The following is an 18860-nucleotide window of genomic DNA, read 5'->3' as shown; positions in this document are numbered from 1 at the left end:
TCTCACGAAGACATAGGTACGGATGTATCCCGGAAACGGTCCACTACCCTGCACGAACATGAAAACCTCACGAAGGACTAGTTTCTCGCTCCCACTTAAAGGGTAAAATGCAAAATGCAAATGCAAGGTTACCAACATACCAAGATGAAGAAAACGATAAATGCGAAGGGAACTCATGAATTTTTTAAAACTTTTGATTTTCGGCACAAAGACAAATATAATCAATTTATGGCTCGACTCTCAAAGTCCCCAGCGAAGTCGCCAAGCTGTCGAAACCGTTTTTTTGAAAACAAAAATTTTGGTTGTCGACCTTTTTTAAAATAAAATTGGAGTCGCCACCGATCCTTTATTAAGGTGTGACCGGCCCACCTTAAAAACTATTTTGGTCTGCGAATTTTGAAAACAAGTTCGAGTCGATTCACATACGAGGAAGGGTTAGCACCCTCGTAACGCCCAAAATCGGTACCAAATTGATTATTTGATGTCTTTTGTGTCGAAAGTTAAAAAGATTTTAAAATAAGCTTGAATGATGAAATTTGCAAAAGGATATCCAATTGTTCAAGTCATGTACAGAAATCGAGTCCCAATACGTTAGGGTACAATTCCTCATAATTCCCCAAACTTGAATATCACTTTTATTTTATCTGAAAATCTTCATTCGAGAAAGTAACATGCCACACCCAATACGTTAGGGCACAACAAGTTAAGTTTCCAAAAATGATTTTTATGCATTTTGAATAAAAATATTCTCGGTCATTTAGGATTGACAAAGAAAACCAGAACCCAATACTTTAGGGCTCAATTTCCCTTGAAAATCCCAAACTTCCAAAAATGCTTTTATTCAAAAAAAACCTTTAAATCAAGAAAATAACTTTGATGAATGGTTAAAACCAAAAATATTTTTCAAAAGGGTATGTTAAAAAGTTAATACACAATATGATACAGATCCTTTAATTTACTGACATATAAGAATAAATATTTGCAAATATAAATATACAAATACAATATAACAATAAAGTTACAAATATATGTACACATACATCTAACACATATACAAGTATACATGCAAATAGAAGGAATAAAATATATCCTATAAAACAAACACAAAAACATGTATTCAAAATAAAATAAAAGGAAAAAAAAACAAAGGCATATGTATATGAATATATATATTTACAAAATTAAAAAGAAATATAAATATGCATATAATATAAAGTATATAAGAGCTAAGAAAATAGAAAAAACGTATGTGTAAATTCATGCACGCATTTATAAAGGCTTAAAATTATATACATATAAAAATAAAATATACATGTATATATTACATATAAAAATAGGTGTATATAATAATAATAATAATAATAATAATAATAATAATAATAATAATAATAATAATAATAATAATAATAATAATAATATCAATAAATAGGATAAAATAAAAAATGACATAGCATAATTATGGAAAAAAAAAGGATTAAATTGAGTTAAAAACAAAGCAATAGGGCAAATTTAAAATAAAAATTTAAAAAAAAGGGGACCCACTCGAACGCGAGGGTAACCATGGAGGACCAAAAGGGATATTATCCCATCCTTCCAATGCGCTGCGCAGGGAGGGACCCAATTGAAACAAAAAGAAATATGCGGCCTAAATTTTTTAAAAAAACAAAAGGATTTGACTGAAGCGCGTCGCAGCCAGCGAGGACCATTCGTGCAAATAGACCATGTGACGTCAGAGCGCGCGGATCCTCCCCTTCGGGTCGGGTCATCGCGCAGGTCAGGGCCTGGACGAAACGGCGCCGTTTTGAACGTTATTTAAAACAAAATTTTTCCCTTCAAAAGTCATTTGAAACCGAATGAAAAATATATATATATATATATATAAAGAAGACAGTGGTGCTCTGCTAGGTTTAATTCCCTAGCATCCTCGCGCCACCCCTCGGCCCATGCCGGCGCTCCGATCGCAACGGACATGGCGACGGTCCGGCGTCTTCGGCGAAAAGGGTAAGATCTCTCCTTTTTCTTTGCTATTTTAAACAAAAATAATGATGAAAATAAAAGAAAAAAACAAGAAGAATTTCGAAAAAAAATAAAATAAACGCTATAAAATAAAAGGCAAAAATCACCTTTGAAAAACAAGTTTAATCCGTATTTCTTTCAATTTTTCTGCATATTTCTCCGTTCATACCATCCGTCCTTTTTACAGATTTCGATAGGCCTTTTATAGGCCGAAAATAAAGAAAATAAAATAATCTAAATGTTGTTTTTGCTGTTTCTTCTCTCTGGGACTCTCTAAGTCCGTGTTTTTGCAGGTGACGTGCGTGGAGAGGGGTCGATCTCCGAGTTGTGCGGCGACTGGGCGTTAGGCGCGACGCGGGGCTGTTGGGCGCGCCTGAAGGCTTGCTGCGGCGCTCCTTAGGGCTAGGGTTCTTTTTTTATTTTGCTTTGGGCCAGGGTTGTTTTGGGGTTTGGTTTATTATTTGTAGGGCCTGGGCCATTTGGGCCTATTACACAGAGGACGATAAGAACTGAAACTACGATCTTGTCTAATTTGATGATCTTTGGCCTGCAATGCAACAACAGACCAGCATTGAAGCTGAACCAGTGCAGCAGCAACATTTTGTTCCTATGTAACTAGCTTTAGTTCTTTTGTAATTTGTCTTTAAAGTTAGTAAGATTAGTTGCTGATTTGTTTGATTTCCAATGTGATGTAATAATTGATATGTCAGCTACATTTTGTGTGTAATTCAAGCTTTGTTTTTGTCATGTTATTAGTGGGAGCAGTTGTGTATTAGGTGACTGCCTTGTAACTTATATTTTAACTTAATGGAGATGAAAGATAGATGAATTTTTTCAGTCAAGTTCTTGTTTAATTCTCTTTGCATCCGTTCTTTGCTTCAATTCTCCTTAGTTTTCATGTTTAAACACCAACAAAATTATTATCTGCTTGAGAAAGAATCTAAACATGCAGAATAGTTGTGGATTTTTATATATAAACAAAAGGGTTAAGTATTTCCTAAAACAAAGATTATGAATTACCTGGCATTAATCATGATTACTATCACTCGCAATCTTGGAATATGATAGAAGGAACATGTCGGACTTTGCAGAAATCTTCTCCCCCTTCCTCCCCTTTATCTTTGAATGTCTTTGGCATTGATTCAATCTTCAGTTCTTGGAGGTTTGCAATGAACCTCAGTCCATCTGGAAGCATTTTTAGCTGTCTGCATTTTTGTATCTCCAATCGCTGAAGAGAAGGCATGGCTCCTTCACCCACCTTCCACTCCTCTAGATTGTTAAGCTCCTTAAGGCTTAGAGACTCAAGTTTAGCAAAAGCTTGTCCACAACAAAGCATTTCCTTTCCTATGAAAGCCTCTTCATGTAATTCAAGCATCCTTAAGTAAGGCAGTTTCTCAAGTGTTGGCATTGGGTCTTCCTCAAGCTCACACCTTCTCAACTTTATGTAAGCGAGATTTGAAGACAAGTAGTGGAACTCTGGTAACCTTCTTATCTCCACATCTAAGCTCAACTTAGAAATGTTTTCGCAACTCAAAAGGAGATGCGCCAAATGTCTTGGATCTATCCTTCCTTTATTATTGATGACAGACAGGAAATGAAGATATTTACTTTGGATGATAGGTGGATTCTTGTCCAACTCCTCCGTGTTAAAATCTTCAATAATGAAAGGCCCCCGAATCTCCAACTCTCTAATATTTGTCATGTTGATAAGATCTTTTAGATAACAATTCCTGGTGTTAAAGTTGACAAGTGTTTGGAGGTTTCTTAGAGTACCCAACTTCAACCTTGTTTTAGGACTACAATGCTTGGGGAGATATAGATGTCTTAGTTGCTGCATCCTCCATAACACGTTAGGTACATGAATAATTTTAAAAAACGAAAGGGTTTTGATTCTTAAATCCAATGTTTGCAAGCACCTTAAGTTGCTTAGAGATGATGGCAATGATGAATTCAAGAAGTCAAGACCCCTTAATCTCAAGAATCTTAAATGGATGAGTTTACCAATGTCATTGGGTAACTTGCATCCTGCAGCTCCTCCCCTTTCGTAATCTAAGACTCTAAGAAAATTAAAATTATTGAACATATATTTCCAAATTCCCTTAAGTTTAGTAACATACACACTAAGACCTAAAAGTATCCCAAACAAAACAAGTGGATTGCAAACTTCATCTTCGTGGTTGTCGAAGTACCTTTCCAAACAAATGGATTTCAAAATCTTATCTTGTTCCCCGTTCGGAAGAAACTTATCAAAGAACAAAAGTGATCGAAGCCGTGGACTTTTAATGCACTGGATCGAAAAATATTTGTGTACAGAAACTCTGCGAACCCTCCCAATTGTGGATAACTGGCATGCATTTGACTGATCGGCAATATAGAGGATTTTTTGTTGTTTTGCCTTGGACAAGCAAACATCTCTCATTAGATCATGCATCTGAAAACTTCTCATCTTTAAGGTTGCAATGTCTCTTTCTTGTACTTGAATCATACATCTTTCTGCAAGCTCCATTAAATAACCTTCAGCCACATCTTCCGCTATTTGCCCGTCATCTCCTTCTTCTTGGTTTGATGAAACAATACCTTCGGCAACCCATAACTGAATCAATCTATCCACAGGTATCTCATAATCTTCTGGAAAGTGACTTAAGTAAAGAAAACATGGTCTTAAATAGGGAGGCAAATCATCATAACTTAATGCCAACACATTTCTTAGTACTTCACCTTGATCATTCTTCAAATATGATTTCACATTTGCAGATACCTTCAGCCATTCAGTTAATGAAGGATACTTTGTAGCCAAAATTCCTCCCAATATATTGATGGCTAATGGAAGCCCTGTACAGTGTTTAACCATGTCCTCTCCTAAATCTTTCATTTTCGCATCAATTTTGTAACCTGTATAATACCAAAACAAGGTTTCAAAAACAAGGTTTCATAAATAGACTACAGTTTAGTAATTAACCGCAACATTGACGTCCTAAACAATTTCAAAGAATTAGTGGGGCAAGATGCAAGTTACCCACAACATTACATTTCAGTAATTAACTACAATATTACCACTAATTTAACAATTTTAGAAGTTATTAAAAACAAATAAATTGTTTTTAGAAATTTTTATTGTACTATATTTTAAGGATTTATTTTAATAAGAGAAATTAGAAAGTAGATCAACTAAAACTATCACGAGGAGCAATCATAAATCGTGATTTTATATGAACTATAGATAGGTTACAGATTATAAATACATTAAAGATATTTTATACTTAGTGGTAACTTTATTTTAAAATTAACAATTTTTAATTAATAAATCTAAATTAAGTTATAATCATTTAATCTAAATTGAGAAAAGAAAATTTACTACAAATCTGTTATGAGTGATTATGTATTTCTTAAATGAATCAAGATTTTGATATTAATGAAAGTTAATTAGTAAATCTCTATAATTGAAACAACTAGTTTTACAATATTTTATTTCTTCAAAAATATCAAAATTTAATCAACTTCATGAAAATGCAATAATTACTCTAAAAGTTTAGAATTTTTATTATACTAGTTTCTATTACTATATGCGTTATATGTGATTTACACATTTAACATTTAATCAAAATTTTAAAATATTTTATTTTAAGTTTAGTAATTAATGTAAAATTTTATTTAAATTATTGAATATCATTAAAATATATTAATTTATCGATTCAAAATTACAATATAAAATTTTCAAATCATCAAAATATTTTAACATATTCAACATATAATATAGTTTTACTTTATGTAATCAATGCATAAAAACATTATTCAAAACAATAATTAATTAATATAATTAACTCTAAATTTAATTAAATAATAATTCTATTTTAAATCAATAAAATTAACACAACTTCTTTTTACATAAAAATAATTAGACAACTTTTTCCTATATTTTATGCTTAAAGTTGCATTCAAGTAATAACTCTATTTTAAAATTAGTACAATATTTTTAATTAAAAATTAAATTATAATTATTTTAAATGTATAATTATGTTAACTTCTGGTTTACTTCAACTTTTTTAAAATTTTAATTTAGTAATTTGATAAAAATAGAAGGTCATTGCAAAAGTTTTTCTTTCAACTTTTATAAGATTATAGATTATAAATACAAATTATAGAGATACTTTATGCTTAGAGTTTATTCAAGTAGTAACTTTATTTTAAATTAGCACAATTTTTTAACTAATGATTCTAAATTAAATTTAATTATTTTTAAAGTTATTTTAATAATATGATAAAGAAAAATAAAGGGTACTTTGATCAGTTCAAAAGTTTCTCCAAATTCATACTTTCATATAAATTACAGATTTATAACATAAAATATGCAAAAAGCAAGGAAACTAGAAATGTTGATAAATAAGATTGTGATATTTTCAAATTTGGGATAATCTTGCCACCAAAATAACATTTAGAAAAAAATCAAAATAAATTAATTTATCAATTTGTATTAGATATTATGATTATTTAATTTTATTTTCATTAAATTAATATTTAGATACTAGTTGGAATAAATTTACCAAAATAAACTACAAATTAATATTATCAAATTTATCATAAAAATTTACAAAATTCATACAATAAATAAAATTAAGAAACTTTGGAAAACTTTTGGAGGCAAGACATAAATTCGGAAACAAATTTAGAAGGCATAATGACTTATTTAGCCATTTATTTAATTTTTTGCCTCTTTTAGTCTTTGAGTTGTTTGTCAAATAGCCCGAAAATGGATGAAAAAGTTAACATCTCTTAACTTTGTTGAAGTGGCATATACATGGATGTCACGTGTGCAATGTGGATGTTGCGTCAACAAAGTTAACAGATGTTAACTTTTTCATCCATTTGGGATAATTTGACAAACGATACAAGTTTAAGAGTTAAAAGAAGCGAAAAATTAAATAGATATATTAAGATTGAAAAATTTCACAATTATGAAATCAATAAACATATATATTACCTGTAGAATTTGATGGGGGAAATGCAATCTTTTGGAATAGTTCCCAGCTCTGTTCGTAGTTTAGGCACTGCACCTCATATAGGAAACCATTTTTGTCGGCATGTGAAACTATCTCCTTGTTCCGAGAGGTGACTAAGATCTTGCTTCTCGTCTCCCTCGCTGAAAATGCTGGTTTTAAGCTATCCCAAGCCTCGGTGTTCCAAACATCATCGAGTATCACCAAACATTTGTTTTCCTCAAAGAAACTAGACAACTTCTCTGCTAATTTTTCAACCTTCATCTTAGTGTCTTCTTCACTTAAGATGAGAAGATCAGATAGAATATCTTCCCAAACTTTTCTTTTTTGACAGTGTTGAGAAACATATACCCAAACCAAGTGCTTGAAATGACCAACAACTTGGCTGTGGTGATATATTTTCTTGGCAAGAGTGGTCTTGCCCAGACCACCCATTCCGCATATGGAGACAACCCTACATTCACTTTGCTCATCGAGAAGAACTGTGACCAATTTCTTGATGCCATCATCCAATCCAACAATGTTATCGTCCATAACATGAGGATAAGGCCGCCTTGCCTCCCGCCTTTCAGTTGAAGAACTTGGTTCTTCTCCATCAACCCCTAACTTTGATACATCGTACGTCTTCAATTGTCTAGTCAATTCTTTGATTCTGGCTGTGATTTTTTCTATCTCTGACTTGATTTTGTGGAGCAGGCATCCCTCCTTGAGGAAACAAGCGGATCTTTTGATGCAATTTGAAAATTCACCTTTCCTTTTGGACACAACTTTGAGGGAAAACGTCTCGATCACATCTTCAGCATCGTAGGCCAATTCTCTGATCTCAACAACACAGGTACGTATCAGCTCATTGTCAACTTTTCTTGCATCTGCCACCTTCAGGAAGCTTTGCATCCATCTCAACTCACTTTCCAAGCCCTCAACTTGTTCATCGACTCCCCACAAGGATGTGACTTCTCGTGTTAGCTTGTCAATTGTTTTGAGAGCAGAAGAAACAGCAGAGAAATCCATGAGAGATGTTTTTCTTTTTTGGTGACCAAAGACAGTTAATATCATGGAACTTTTTTGTTTCTAGTACCATTGGTTATATCGTTCGAAGTTCAATTAAACTATACAATTCTTGCTTGCGGACACAGGTTTAGGTGATTCCCATGGAACACAGGTTTAAGTCACCTTGATATTGACGGGCCCCATTAAATAAATTTAAATCCATTTTTGCCGTATGAAAAAAATATTTAGTAAAATAAATGGGTTTGGAAAGTAATTAGGGAAATGGTTGAAGTCGGCAGCCGTCTTTTATGTATTTTTATTTTTGGGCTCAAATGAAAAATGGGAGGACATCAGTAGTCACAGTCGAATGAAAAATGGGCTCAAATTAATTAGTGGAATGGCTTCGTAATGGTATGCAATTGTTGACCCAATTTTCTTCATATGGCATGCTGCAAATCCCTGCACAACCACTTGGAACTTCATGACTATTCTGTAGTAGCACATCTGTATTTCAACATGGTGAGTCACATGGCAACCCTGTTACTGTTGACGCAGGCAACACTATAGGCAGAGAAGAAGCACATTTTTCATTTATCAGTGTTTTTCCTTGACCTTGTTTCCAGAGCTGCCAAAACATATTTAGAGTCCGAAAATTTGTATATATGGATCTAAACTTGTAAACTATGAAGCACCGGCACGGTAAAACAGTTGTCATACCGGTGTCGCAGAAGTGTCCAATATGGACACGTCGCGAATAGGTTTAGATTCTTCAAAGCTACTAATATTTTAATAATATGATTGTGAATAAATGAAAGTAAATTATCACCATATCAATTGAATATACCAATTGGATTGACAAACCACATTCTTATATCATTTGAATTAAATCAAGTCATAGCAAATGTTACCCCACTACATCAGTTGAATTAATTCGACAACAATAAATGTACTACATTAAATGGGTTAATTTAATTTACAACATCAACTACATTAATTTAAATTATCACCTTCGTCTTGCTAAAATGAATAAAATGGTAGATGCAACAAAAACTAAAGTAGATATGCAAATACATTAATTTACATTGTCTTTACTTGTCACAAAATTAATAATCACATCATTTCTAAACTTTCTCATTTAATATTTATTTCAATATTTCATAATTTCATATAATGATATACTCAATTTTTCAGATGCGTCAGTTCTTTTTTTTTAATGTGGGATTTATAAATTTGAGGTTTCTTTTCATTTTAATTAAATTGTTTGGTGCTATCTTAAGTACTATTAAATTGAACGAAATTTACATTGTTGAAAAAAAAAGAAAAAGAAAAGAAACCATAAGCCTATAGTGCTCAACAAAGAAATCATGGATATACTAAAAATATTAATAAATTTTAACATATTTAATTATATGTTTCAGGTGAAATTTCAAAAATTTGACTTTTCTCCTGTACATTGATCCTTCTTATAACAATTTAACAGATATAATATCATATTGTATATATTGTTTTGGTACATTCATGCAAGCCCTTTTGAGGATGCTTACCATAAAAGAAAAAAATCATATTAGTGGCTTTAGAATTTTGTTATATTATTAAATAGCTTTATAATCTTTTAGATTCTTAATATAATACCGTTGGCTTACAAAAACAAGAGAGAACATTTTTGATAATTTAACTACAATGATGTCAGAAAAATGTAAGAAATATTGGTACAAGGAAAAAAAATGATTACTTGAATTAGAGATTAATTAATTTCAATAATCCAAGCCTGAATAACTTGAATGTTAAGTGAATTGAACCCAAAATTATTCAAATTTGAAATTTTTTTGATTGCTGATGCATTGACTACGGAAGGCATTTGAATCCCTAAATCTTTGTGGATTGGTTCAAGATGAAGTAAAAATGGGCATCAAATTGATTTCCAGGTTGCTTTGGAGTCTCTTTAGCTACTTGAAAATCCTCTTCATCTGTTTTTGGGTGTTCCGCTGCAAAAATCTTGGTGTATGTTTCGGAGTTCCTTCTCGTTGAAATATTTTGGTGCATCACAGTCATTCTAATTCAGCAAGAATTTGGTTGGTGGTGTCTCAATGAGGATGTTTTTAAGTTCAGCTTGGTTTCTATTGCCGCAAAGGTTTGGTTTTTTGAGCGCTCACTTGTTTCAATTTTTTTTTAAGTATTTATTGAAGCAAATTCAGTAATTTATCATTTGTATTATACGAATTCAGTAACTAATCATCTATATTCTATAAATCTATTAAAAAATAGATGCTGGCACAATATCAATCGCCTTTTTAGGTGTGATTTTCAAGAATTCCTATACTGTGCTCGACAATACTTGAAGCCATGATTTTTTTTACTAGAAAGAAGCAGTTTCATGAAGAGAATATAGAGTCAATGCTTGATTAAGGGATGTGCCAGACCTGCTTCTATAGGCATTATAACAAATTTTCTTATCAATGGCATCTAAAATATTCTGACTAAAAATTATTATGTCACTATTTGTTATTGGTGACACAAATTTCGTTGTCATGAGGATTATAACATTAGGTGTGTTACTAAAAATTATATGTTTGAGGTGAAATTTCGCTAGAGGACTACTGATGTTTGATTAACTTATTTATACTGCAGCTTGATGTTTGATCTGTGTAGAGACCTGGTGTGTAGCTTGATGTTCTGTTTGATCTTATTATACTGCAGCCTTGTGTTTCTAGTTTTTCTATTAATTGTGGTTCCCATCGGGGTTTTTTTTTGTTGACCCTCTGGTATCGATTCTACTTGCTTTCTTTTTAAATTTTATTAATGAATTTTATTTTTCAACCATAAAACAAATTACTAAAAGAAGTGACAATTGTCACTTACAAAATTATCTAAGAAATAACATTAGATACATTGTCGATGTATAAGTCTTAAACACCAAAATAAATAATAATATGATACATTATCATTGAATTAAATGAAAAATATAGACTTGTAAATAAATACTAGTAATTTTATTTAAACATAATTATTATAAATAAATATTAATAACATCTCGAATTTAGGATATTAAATTTAATGGTTTAAAGTATGATCAGGTAGGATCTCGAATTTAGGATTTAGGGTTTTAATATTTACTTATAATTAATTATGTTTAAATAAAGTCATTAGTATTTATTTATAAGTCCTCCACTTTTTTATTTTATTTAATGATAAGGTGTCATATTATTATTCACCAATAATACATAAGACTTATGTACTGCCATTATATCAAATATACTTCCATTAGGTAATACGAATAATCGATAAATGCATGTTTTAACTTTGTTTGAAAAATTCTAGGGCCATTACATGTAAATTTTGATTTAGGCTACTATAGCATGTAAATGGTCGACTTTGTTAATATCTTTCTACTGCATGCAATGGCTTTTAACTTGGACTTCAATCCCTCTACCAACAGCCAACTTTGTTTTTTTAAGGTTTATGTTTAAAGTTCGTATATCAATAATTATGTAATTCATTTATTTCTTTACTTAATTGATTAAAATAATCATTATAATATAACACAAATTATACCCATTTTATCATTCAGAAAAGAGATTGAATACAAACAAGTCTATGCTTTTATCATAGAATAGTCAGCTGCATCTTTTATTTGCAAGGATGACCCTCCTAAATTTTTACTTTTCTAATTTAAAATCAATTCCTAATAAACAAAAATACTCAATTTGAATATAAACTAAAACTAATTCTGAATTTATTTAACTAATTTGAAATAAGATTATCATATTTACGTGAAATCAAAGGAGTTTATCTCGTGATAACTCGAAAAAATTACTTGGATTAAATCAAAGTAACTCTTTTGCGAAATTGTAATATATTCAGTTACAATTTCTGAAATTAGTACTGAAAATCTCCCTACCCCCCACTACACTCGTCCCTTGCCCAGAAAGTTAGCGCGCCCCAGTGAACGGAATTCACACGCTCCCGCGCGTTTTGGCGCTCCAGCACTCACATCTTGCCCCCATGCCGCATTCCATCAGTACTGCAGCGCTCTTGTCAAGCCCTGGCGCGCACGGAGACAATCCCCGCTCAAGTTTTTTCTATGTTTTTGTGGAGTGAATGTCCAAACTCAGGCTTAAAGGTATTTTGAATATTTATACTTAATATTATAACCTTAAATCTGACCTCCTAAAAGCCATTTTATTAGCCTTAGTTGTTGTTTTTTTCTATTTTTCTTTGAAATCAAGAGAAAGAATAGAAAAGTTGCAACAGTAGATCAAGTGAGCAACTTCAAAAATTTGAATAGACGATTTGAATTTGTTATTTGGTTTTTATTTTCGTTAAATCCTTGTTGTTGTTGTTGGACTTACTTATTGAACATACAGAAAGGAAGATGGATGCGATAATTATATTAATACTTGGAGTACACTCGGTTGAATTTTTTAGTTTTTATTTTTGTTTCTTTTATTTTATTTTATTTTATTTTTGTGTCGTGTTACTATCTCACTTAATAGAATGAATTTGGGATAAATGATATATTTTGTTTAGCATTTAAATAGGAAGTGTCCTAAGTCTTTGCTTACTTTTGGAACAATTAGTACAATTTAAGGATCCGTTTGGATTTCGACTATCATCGGTGACATAGAATCTTAGAGTATATGCCTTTTCACTAAACTTTTAACAATTTCTTAATATAAATACAATTTTAATAATTTTAATAATTTTAATTTATAATATATTATTTAATATAAATACAATTCCAATCATTTTGAATTTTTATTACAAGTATACTTATTTTAATCCAATGTTTTAATGATTATTTTATACTTTCACTTTATTTTTATCACTACGATTGAATTAAAAAACTTTTATAATATATCATTTCTAATCTAATGTCCTTAATAGTTATTTTTTATTTTTACCTCACTACTACAATTGGATTTGAATCCTAACACACACCCCACATTTGTTTATAACTTTCTGCTATAGTATCCAATCTCATCACTACAGTAATTAATTTCACCACCGCCATTATTTTTAACCTCAACAAAAGTAAATACACCGCCCATCCAAACTAAACCTAAGTGTGAGAGAGTCGTTTAGTTTACATTATTTTTAGGTCATTATTTTATTTTGTTTCTACATGTTTTATTTAATTTTTTTTTCAATTTTTGCATGATGTATAATAGTTACATTGAATTCTTAACTTTGTGGGATATTAAAATATTTTATATATGCTAGTGAAAATTGTGAATTTGTTATAATGAATATTTTCAAGATCTATATTGACTCATGATATAGTTATGCACATTGATTTATGCCATTAGGTTGATTGTTAGAATAATGAATTTTTCATATGGTTTCATTGATACATATTTTTTAATTTACATAGTCCTGCTTAATGATGTGCTTTATATAATCAGTGTAATAACAGATTTTGCCCGGGCTTTAAAGGGCCCAATTTACAATCGGCCTATGTGGCCCAATTAAAAAAACAAACTGAGGCCCAAACCAAATAGTGGCCCAAAACTGATTCAGGAAACCCTAGGGTTTCCAGGAAGCAACAGCGCCGCAACCGAGCCAAGCCAAGGCCGAATCTCCATGAATCTTCATACCTGCACGAAAATGGAAACAAACAGTATATGGAAAATGAAATCAGAGATTTGCAAATCAAATCAAAAGAAAATAGATATTGTTTCTTCTTTTATTCTTTTTCATATGGCTATATAAAGCTATTGATAATACTGTAAAAAGGGCCGGATTTCGAAATCAGAAATAAAATACTATTTTCGCAATATAGAGAGCAAAAACAAACCAAAGGTTGTTACTTGTATTTTATTTTTTTATTTTTTTTGTTATATGTATTTATTTTTATTGTTTATATATAAAAATAATAGAAGAGGAAAGAAAGAACCTGGGTTTTAAGCCCTAATCGCCGTGAACGGCCGAGGAGCCGTCTCCGAGGAAAGACGGAAATCGAAAAGTCTCTCGGGCTTTTGAAGCGTTTCCACGAGTATTTGGAGGGTTTTGTGCCCGGATTGACGCTTAGAGGCCTCGAGGGAATCAGATCTGAGGACTTTTTTTTCCTCCGGCCACCGCGGACGGCGGTGCCAGTGCCGGAGAACGGCGGCCGACGCGGTGGCCGGTGACCGTCCGATGGTCGGAGGACGGAAGGGCTGAGAGAGTTTTTTTTGAAAGACTTAGTTTTTTTTTTAAAATGGGTTTTGAAATGAAAATTGGCTTTAATTTTGGCTTAAATAGCCAATTGGAAACGACGCCGTTTTGAGGGGAGGATCCGCGCGTCGACCCGACCCGGACCCAGGATCCGCGTGTTTTTATGCGGAGGGGCAAATTGCACTTTTAGCCCCTCCGCCTTTTTATATATTTTCAATTAAGTACTCTTATTTTTTTAAAATTTGGCCTTTAATCTATTTTAAATTCCAATTAGATCCATTTGAACGGCGCCGTTTTAGAGGAGAAGGGAAAATTTCCCTTCCAGCCCCTCTATGTAACTCGCACGTTCAAATTAGTCCTTTTACTTTTATTTATTTGCGGATTTACCCCAGATATTGTAATTGCAATTCAATTTAGTTTTTTATGTTCTTTTATTTATTTTATTAATTAATAGTGTAATTATTATTTTTATTCTAATTTTTTATCTATATATATTCCTTTTATATGTACACATATATGTTTTTTTTAAAACGAATATTTTCCTTTTTTAATGAATATTTTCATATATATATGTATATATATTTACGTTTTAAGTGATTAAATACTCACCTTTTTTCCTTTTTTAAAATATACTTATTTTTATTATTTTATATATGTATGTATAATTATTTTTTCTTTATTTTCATAAGTATATTATGTGTTGTATTTATATATAAATTCTATAACCTAAAATTTTATTTGTAAATTATATGTATATTTTTAATCTTCATAATTTCCATGTGTACATCTTTTGATCCTTACTTATTTGTTTGCTATCCCATCCATTGTATAATTGTGTTTACATTTAATATTTTGCATGTCATGGATTACCTTTTTTTATTTCGTTTCTTCATTTGTTTATATTATTATTTTTATGTTGATGATGTATTTATTATTGTTATTATTATTATAGCATTTGTATGTATGAAATCACATTACATCATTTTTTTACTCAAATTTAAAGATAGAAAATTTTTAAAATTGAGATAATGTTCGTATTTAGGATTTTCAAGGGAATTGAGCCCTAACGTATTGGGTTCCAATTTTCTTCGTTAAATCCGACAATCGAGCATTTCTCTTCAATCAAAAAAAATAAAAAACTCATTATTGGGAATTCAACATGTTGTGTCCTAATGTATTGGATGTGACGCATTGATTTCTCGAAATGAAGATTTTTTTTAAAAAATAATAAAGGAAATATTCCGAGTTTGGGATTTTAAAGGAATTGTGCCTTAACGTATTGGGTGTGATTTCTTAAATCTTGGATAAGTGGATGTTCTTTTAAAGTAAAGGAAATATTCCAAGTTTGGGATTCTAAAGGAATCGTGCCCTAACGTATTGGGTGTGATTTCTTAAATCTTGGATAAGTGGATGTTCTTTTAAAGTTTTATTGTACAAGTATTTTGGCCCAATTCATTTTGGGGAAAATTAGAATGTTGTGCCCTAACGCATTAGGTGTGGTATCTTCTTTCTCTGAAATAATAAGGGTCTTAATACGTAACCTTTTAAGTTTTGCTAAGGATTACGTTTTTTCCAAATTCTCGACCTTAAGACATTAATTAATTAACTAGGTACCAATTTTTGGGCGTAATGAGGGTGCTAATCCTTCCTCATACGTAATTGACTCCCGGACCAGTTTTTCTAAAATTTGTAGACCAAAGTCATTTTTAGGTGACCCAATCACACCTTAATAAAAGATTGGTGGCGACTCCCAATTTTCATTTTTTAAAAGTCGACAACTAGAGGTGTCCATGGGCCGGGCCGGGCCGGGCCCAATAAAAATTTTCAGCCCGCTTCCTAGGCCCGGGCCCGGCCCGGCCCGAAATATGGGCCTGAGATTTTGCCCAGGCCCGGCATGGGAAAAAATTATGGAGCCCGAGCCCGGCCCGGCCCGGCCCGTTTTTTAATTAAAATTAAAATTATATTTTTATTAAAATTAAAACTAATTGTTATTAAAATTAATTGTTATCAAAATTAATTATTATTAAAATTGTATCAAATTATATATTTTTTGTACCAATCAACATTTTGTAAAATCTAACATTTTGTTAGTAAAATTATTAATTGTATTAATTGTTACTAAAATTATCAAATTATTAATTATTAATTGTTACTAACATTTTGTTAGTAAAATTATTAATTGTTAATTGTATTAATTGTTAGTAAAATTATCAAATTATTAATTGTTAATTGTATTAATTGTTGTAACAAAATCTAACATTTTGTAACTTAAAATAAAACTAAAACTAGTATATTTTAAAAATAAAATATATATATTTAATATATTTTCGGGCCGGGCCAGGCCCGGGCCAAAAGAATCTTGCCCGAGGCCCGGCCCGTTTTCTAAACGGGCATCGTTTTTTGCCCAAGCCCATATTTCGGGCCTATATTTTTACCCAAACCCTCCCATATTTTGGGCGGGCCGTCGGGCCGGGCCGCCCGGCCCATGGACAGGTCTATCGACAACCTAAAACTTTTATTTTTCAAAAAAATGGTTTCGACAATCAGTTTTGAAATTTTCAAGAAAACAATCTTGTTTGGTACATGCTTATAATGGATAAATTAGGCAAATTTTTTTATCATTTGAACTGTTGAGCCTATTTGTTGAGCTAATATATCATTCTGTTTCTTTGACTTAACTCATGTGCCTAATTGCTTATATTTTAACATTTACCCTTGAAAGTGTGTACCATTGTTTTGATGCTTTTAAGTATTCAGTGCTTTTAGATTTATTTTTGAGCTTATAGTATTGAATTAAAAGGATTCATGTTTGTGCGTCATTGAATACCTTAGGTAATAAAAGCATGAGCATGATTACTCTGATAGCCATGTCACAAAATTTAAAAAGTATTAGTAGCTAAATTGAGTAATTAGAGGTAAGTCTTGGGTTGTCATTTATTTTCAAGTTAAAAGGTTTGGTGCTTCTCAATATGTTCACTAATGTAGTTATGATTAAAGTCAAAAGCTATTTAAGTGTAATTAATCAAGTAATTCGAGATAGGTGTTTGGATTGTCATCTACACTGACGTTCAAAAGTAATTGTCCTAAATTCAAAGAAGTGAATAACCATTAAGTAATGAAAGAAAAAAATATAAAAATATAAATGCTTAATCGTGTAGATTGTTAAATATTTTGAGCTTCACTTTTATCTCATGCTTGTTTAAGGGTATTGGGTGAAGAGTTGTTGAAAAAGGATTTTTCTGTTTAATGCTCAATTGAATCCAAAGGTAACTAGGTGCTTAGGGTAACTAGGTGCTTAGGGGAATTTAACAAGTGTATAATTTTCTAATTATTTATGATATTTCTTTTATTGAATTATGCTACTTAAATCATTGATTATATTATTAATAATTATGTTTTATTTATTATAGATTTAGGGAATAATTGAATAAAAAAGAATTAAATTTATTTTTGACAAGTTTTCATAAATTGGACTTTCAACACAACACCGCTTCAGTATTTTAATCATAACTTGACCTACATAACTCTGTCTTGAGCCCTTAATATACTGGTTTAAAGGGAATCAAAATATCTAACAAAAGTTATTTCAACTCAAGCCCAAAAAACGCTGGGAAGGTGTCTGAAATTGGCCTGAAATTTTTACACAAAATTTGTCTAAAATTTCTGCTTTAATTAATTAATGACACTTTTTTTTTCATTATGTGATTTTTGCTCAATAAATAGACATTATTAGGTTAGACTGACATACCTAGACATAGTCACCTTAATATTATTTTTATTTGTGTTTTATTTTCTCCATGAATTGCTAAATTTTTCACATCTAAATGTTTTTCACATCTAAAATGTTCTTCATCTTTCTTTGTTCTTTAGTATTCGCATGTCTTATAATTTAATTGCAAATATTTAGGTTTGTTGAATAGATGACATGTATTCAATTGCTTAGAATATTTTTCTTGTCAATTAGAATTGTTAAACCAATAATTGAATACTTGTGATAATTAACATAGGTGGGTATGACAAAATATGCATTCTATGTTGTATGGACACGCATGATCTAACTTAAATAAACCATGATGGTATGTTTGTTGGTTAGAATTGGATCTCTTTCATTCTTAATGCAATTGATAGATTAAATCCAAAGTGGTCCTTATATCATTGTTTATCGATAAGGAATTAATTAATTGTTATTGTCTTAATTATCGAGAAGGTAAGAAAAATTAATTGTTAGGCGATCATTGGGAATTATAATCAATTTATTAAAGCACACTGAAAATTATCTCTTTTTTTAATGATCAAACTCATGAATCAAACTGAAATTTTACATTTTGACCCAAGTTTCACGTTATTGATTTTCCTCAACTTTTGATTATTGTTTTTCTATTAAGTTTGAAATTTAATTTCCTTTAGTTCTAGTTTAAACTTTAGTTTTATAAAATCCCCACCATCTTTATTTTTTTATTGAAGAAATAGAATCACCAATATCTCTGTGAATTCAACCTTTATCATTGTTGTTTGCAAATTTGCTTTTGAGTAGGAATTTATTTTTAGCGGTCTCAAAAATCCTACAATATAATTTTAGAAATTTTTAGAGGTTTTATATATCATTTTATTATTTTCAAAAAATTTTAAAAAAATCAAAACTAAATTAAAAACTTAATCACGGTGTGCTTGGCTAATGCTAGATGTATTAGGAATAACGGTTAGTTA

At 30.9% G+C, this 18860-nt stretch overlaps 2 protein-coding genes across 2 annotated transcripts; both read right to left on the bottom strand.

Moving 5' to 3' along the window:
• Nucleotides 1-4136: 4136 nt before the first annotated feature.
• LOC128034572 (probable disease resistance protein At1g58390) lies at nucleotides 4137-4888 on the bottom strand. The gene is made up of 2 exons (XM_052623111.1): nucleotides 4206-4888; nucleotides 4137-4143 (listed from the first exon to the last, which is right to left on the bottom strand). Exons 1-2 carry the CDS (start codon nucleotides 4886-4888, stop codon nucleotides 4137-4139), a joined length of 690 nt encoding a protein of 229 aa, XP_052479071.1.
• Nucleotides 4889-6894: 2006 nt separating this feature from the next.
• On the bottom strand, nucleotides 6895-8037 carry LOC105761295 (putative disease resistance protein At1g50180). The gene has a single exon (XM_012579071.2). It carries the CDS (start codon nucleotides 8019-8021, stop codon nucleotides 6975-6977), a length of 1047 nt encoding a protein of 348 aa, XP_012434525.2. The 5' UTR covers nucleotides 8022-8037; the 3' UTR covers nucleotides 6895-6974.
• Nucleotides 8038-18860: the final 10823 nt, after the last annotated feature.

This window comes from Gossypium raimondii, chromosome 11 (genome assembly GCF_025698545.1).
Source record: "Gossypium raimondii isolate GPD5lz chromosome 11, ASM2569854v1, whole genome shotgun sequence".
NCBI classification, from domain to species: domain Eukaryota; kingdom Viridiplantae; phylum Streptophyta; class Magnoliopsida; order Malvales; family Malvaceae; genus Gossypium; species Gossypium raimondii.
Note: the sequence above shows the minus strand (reverse complement) of the source record. Positions and strands in the feature narration are given on the sequence as shown.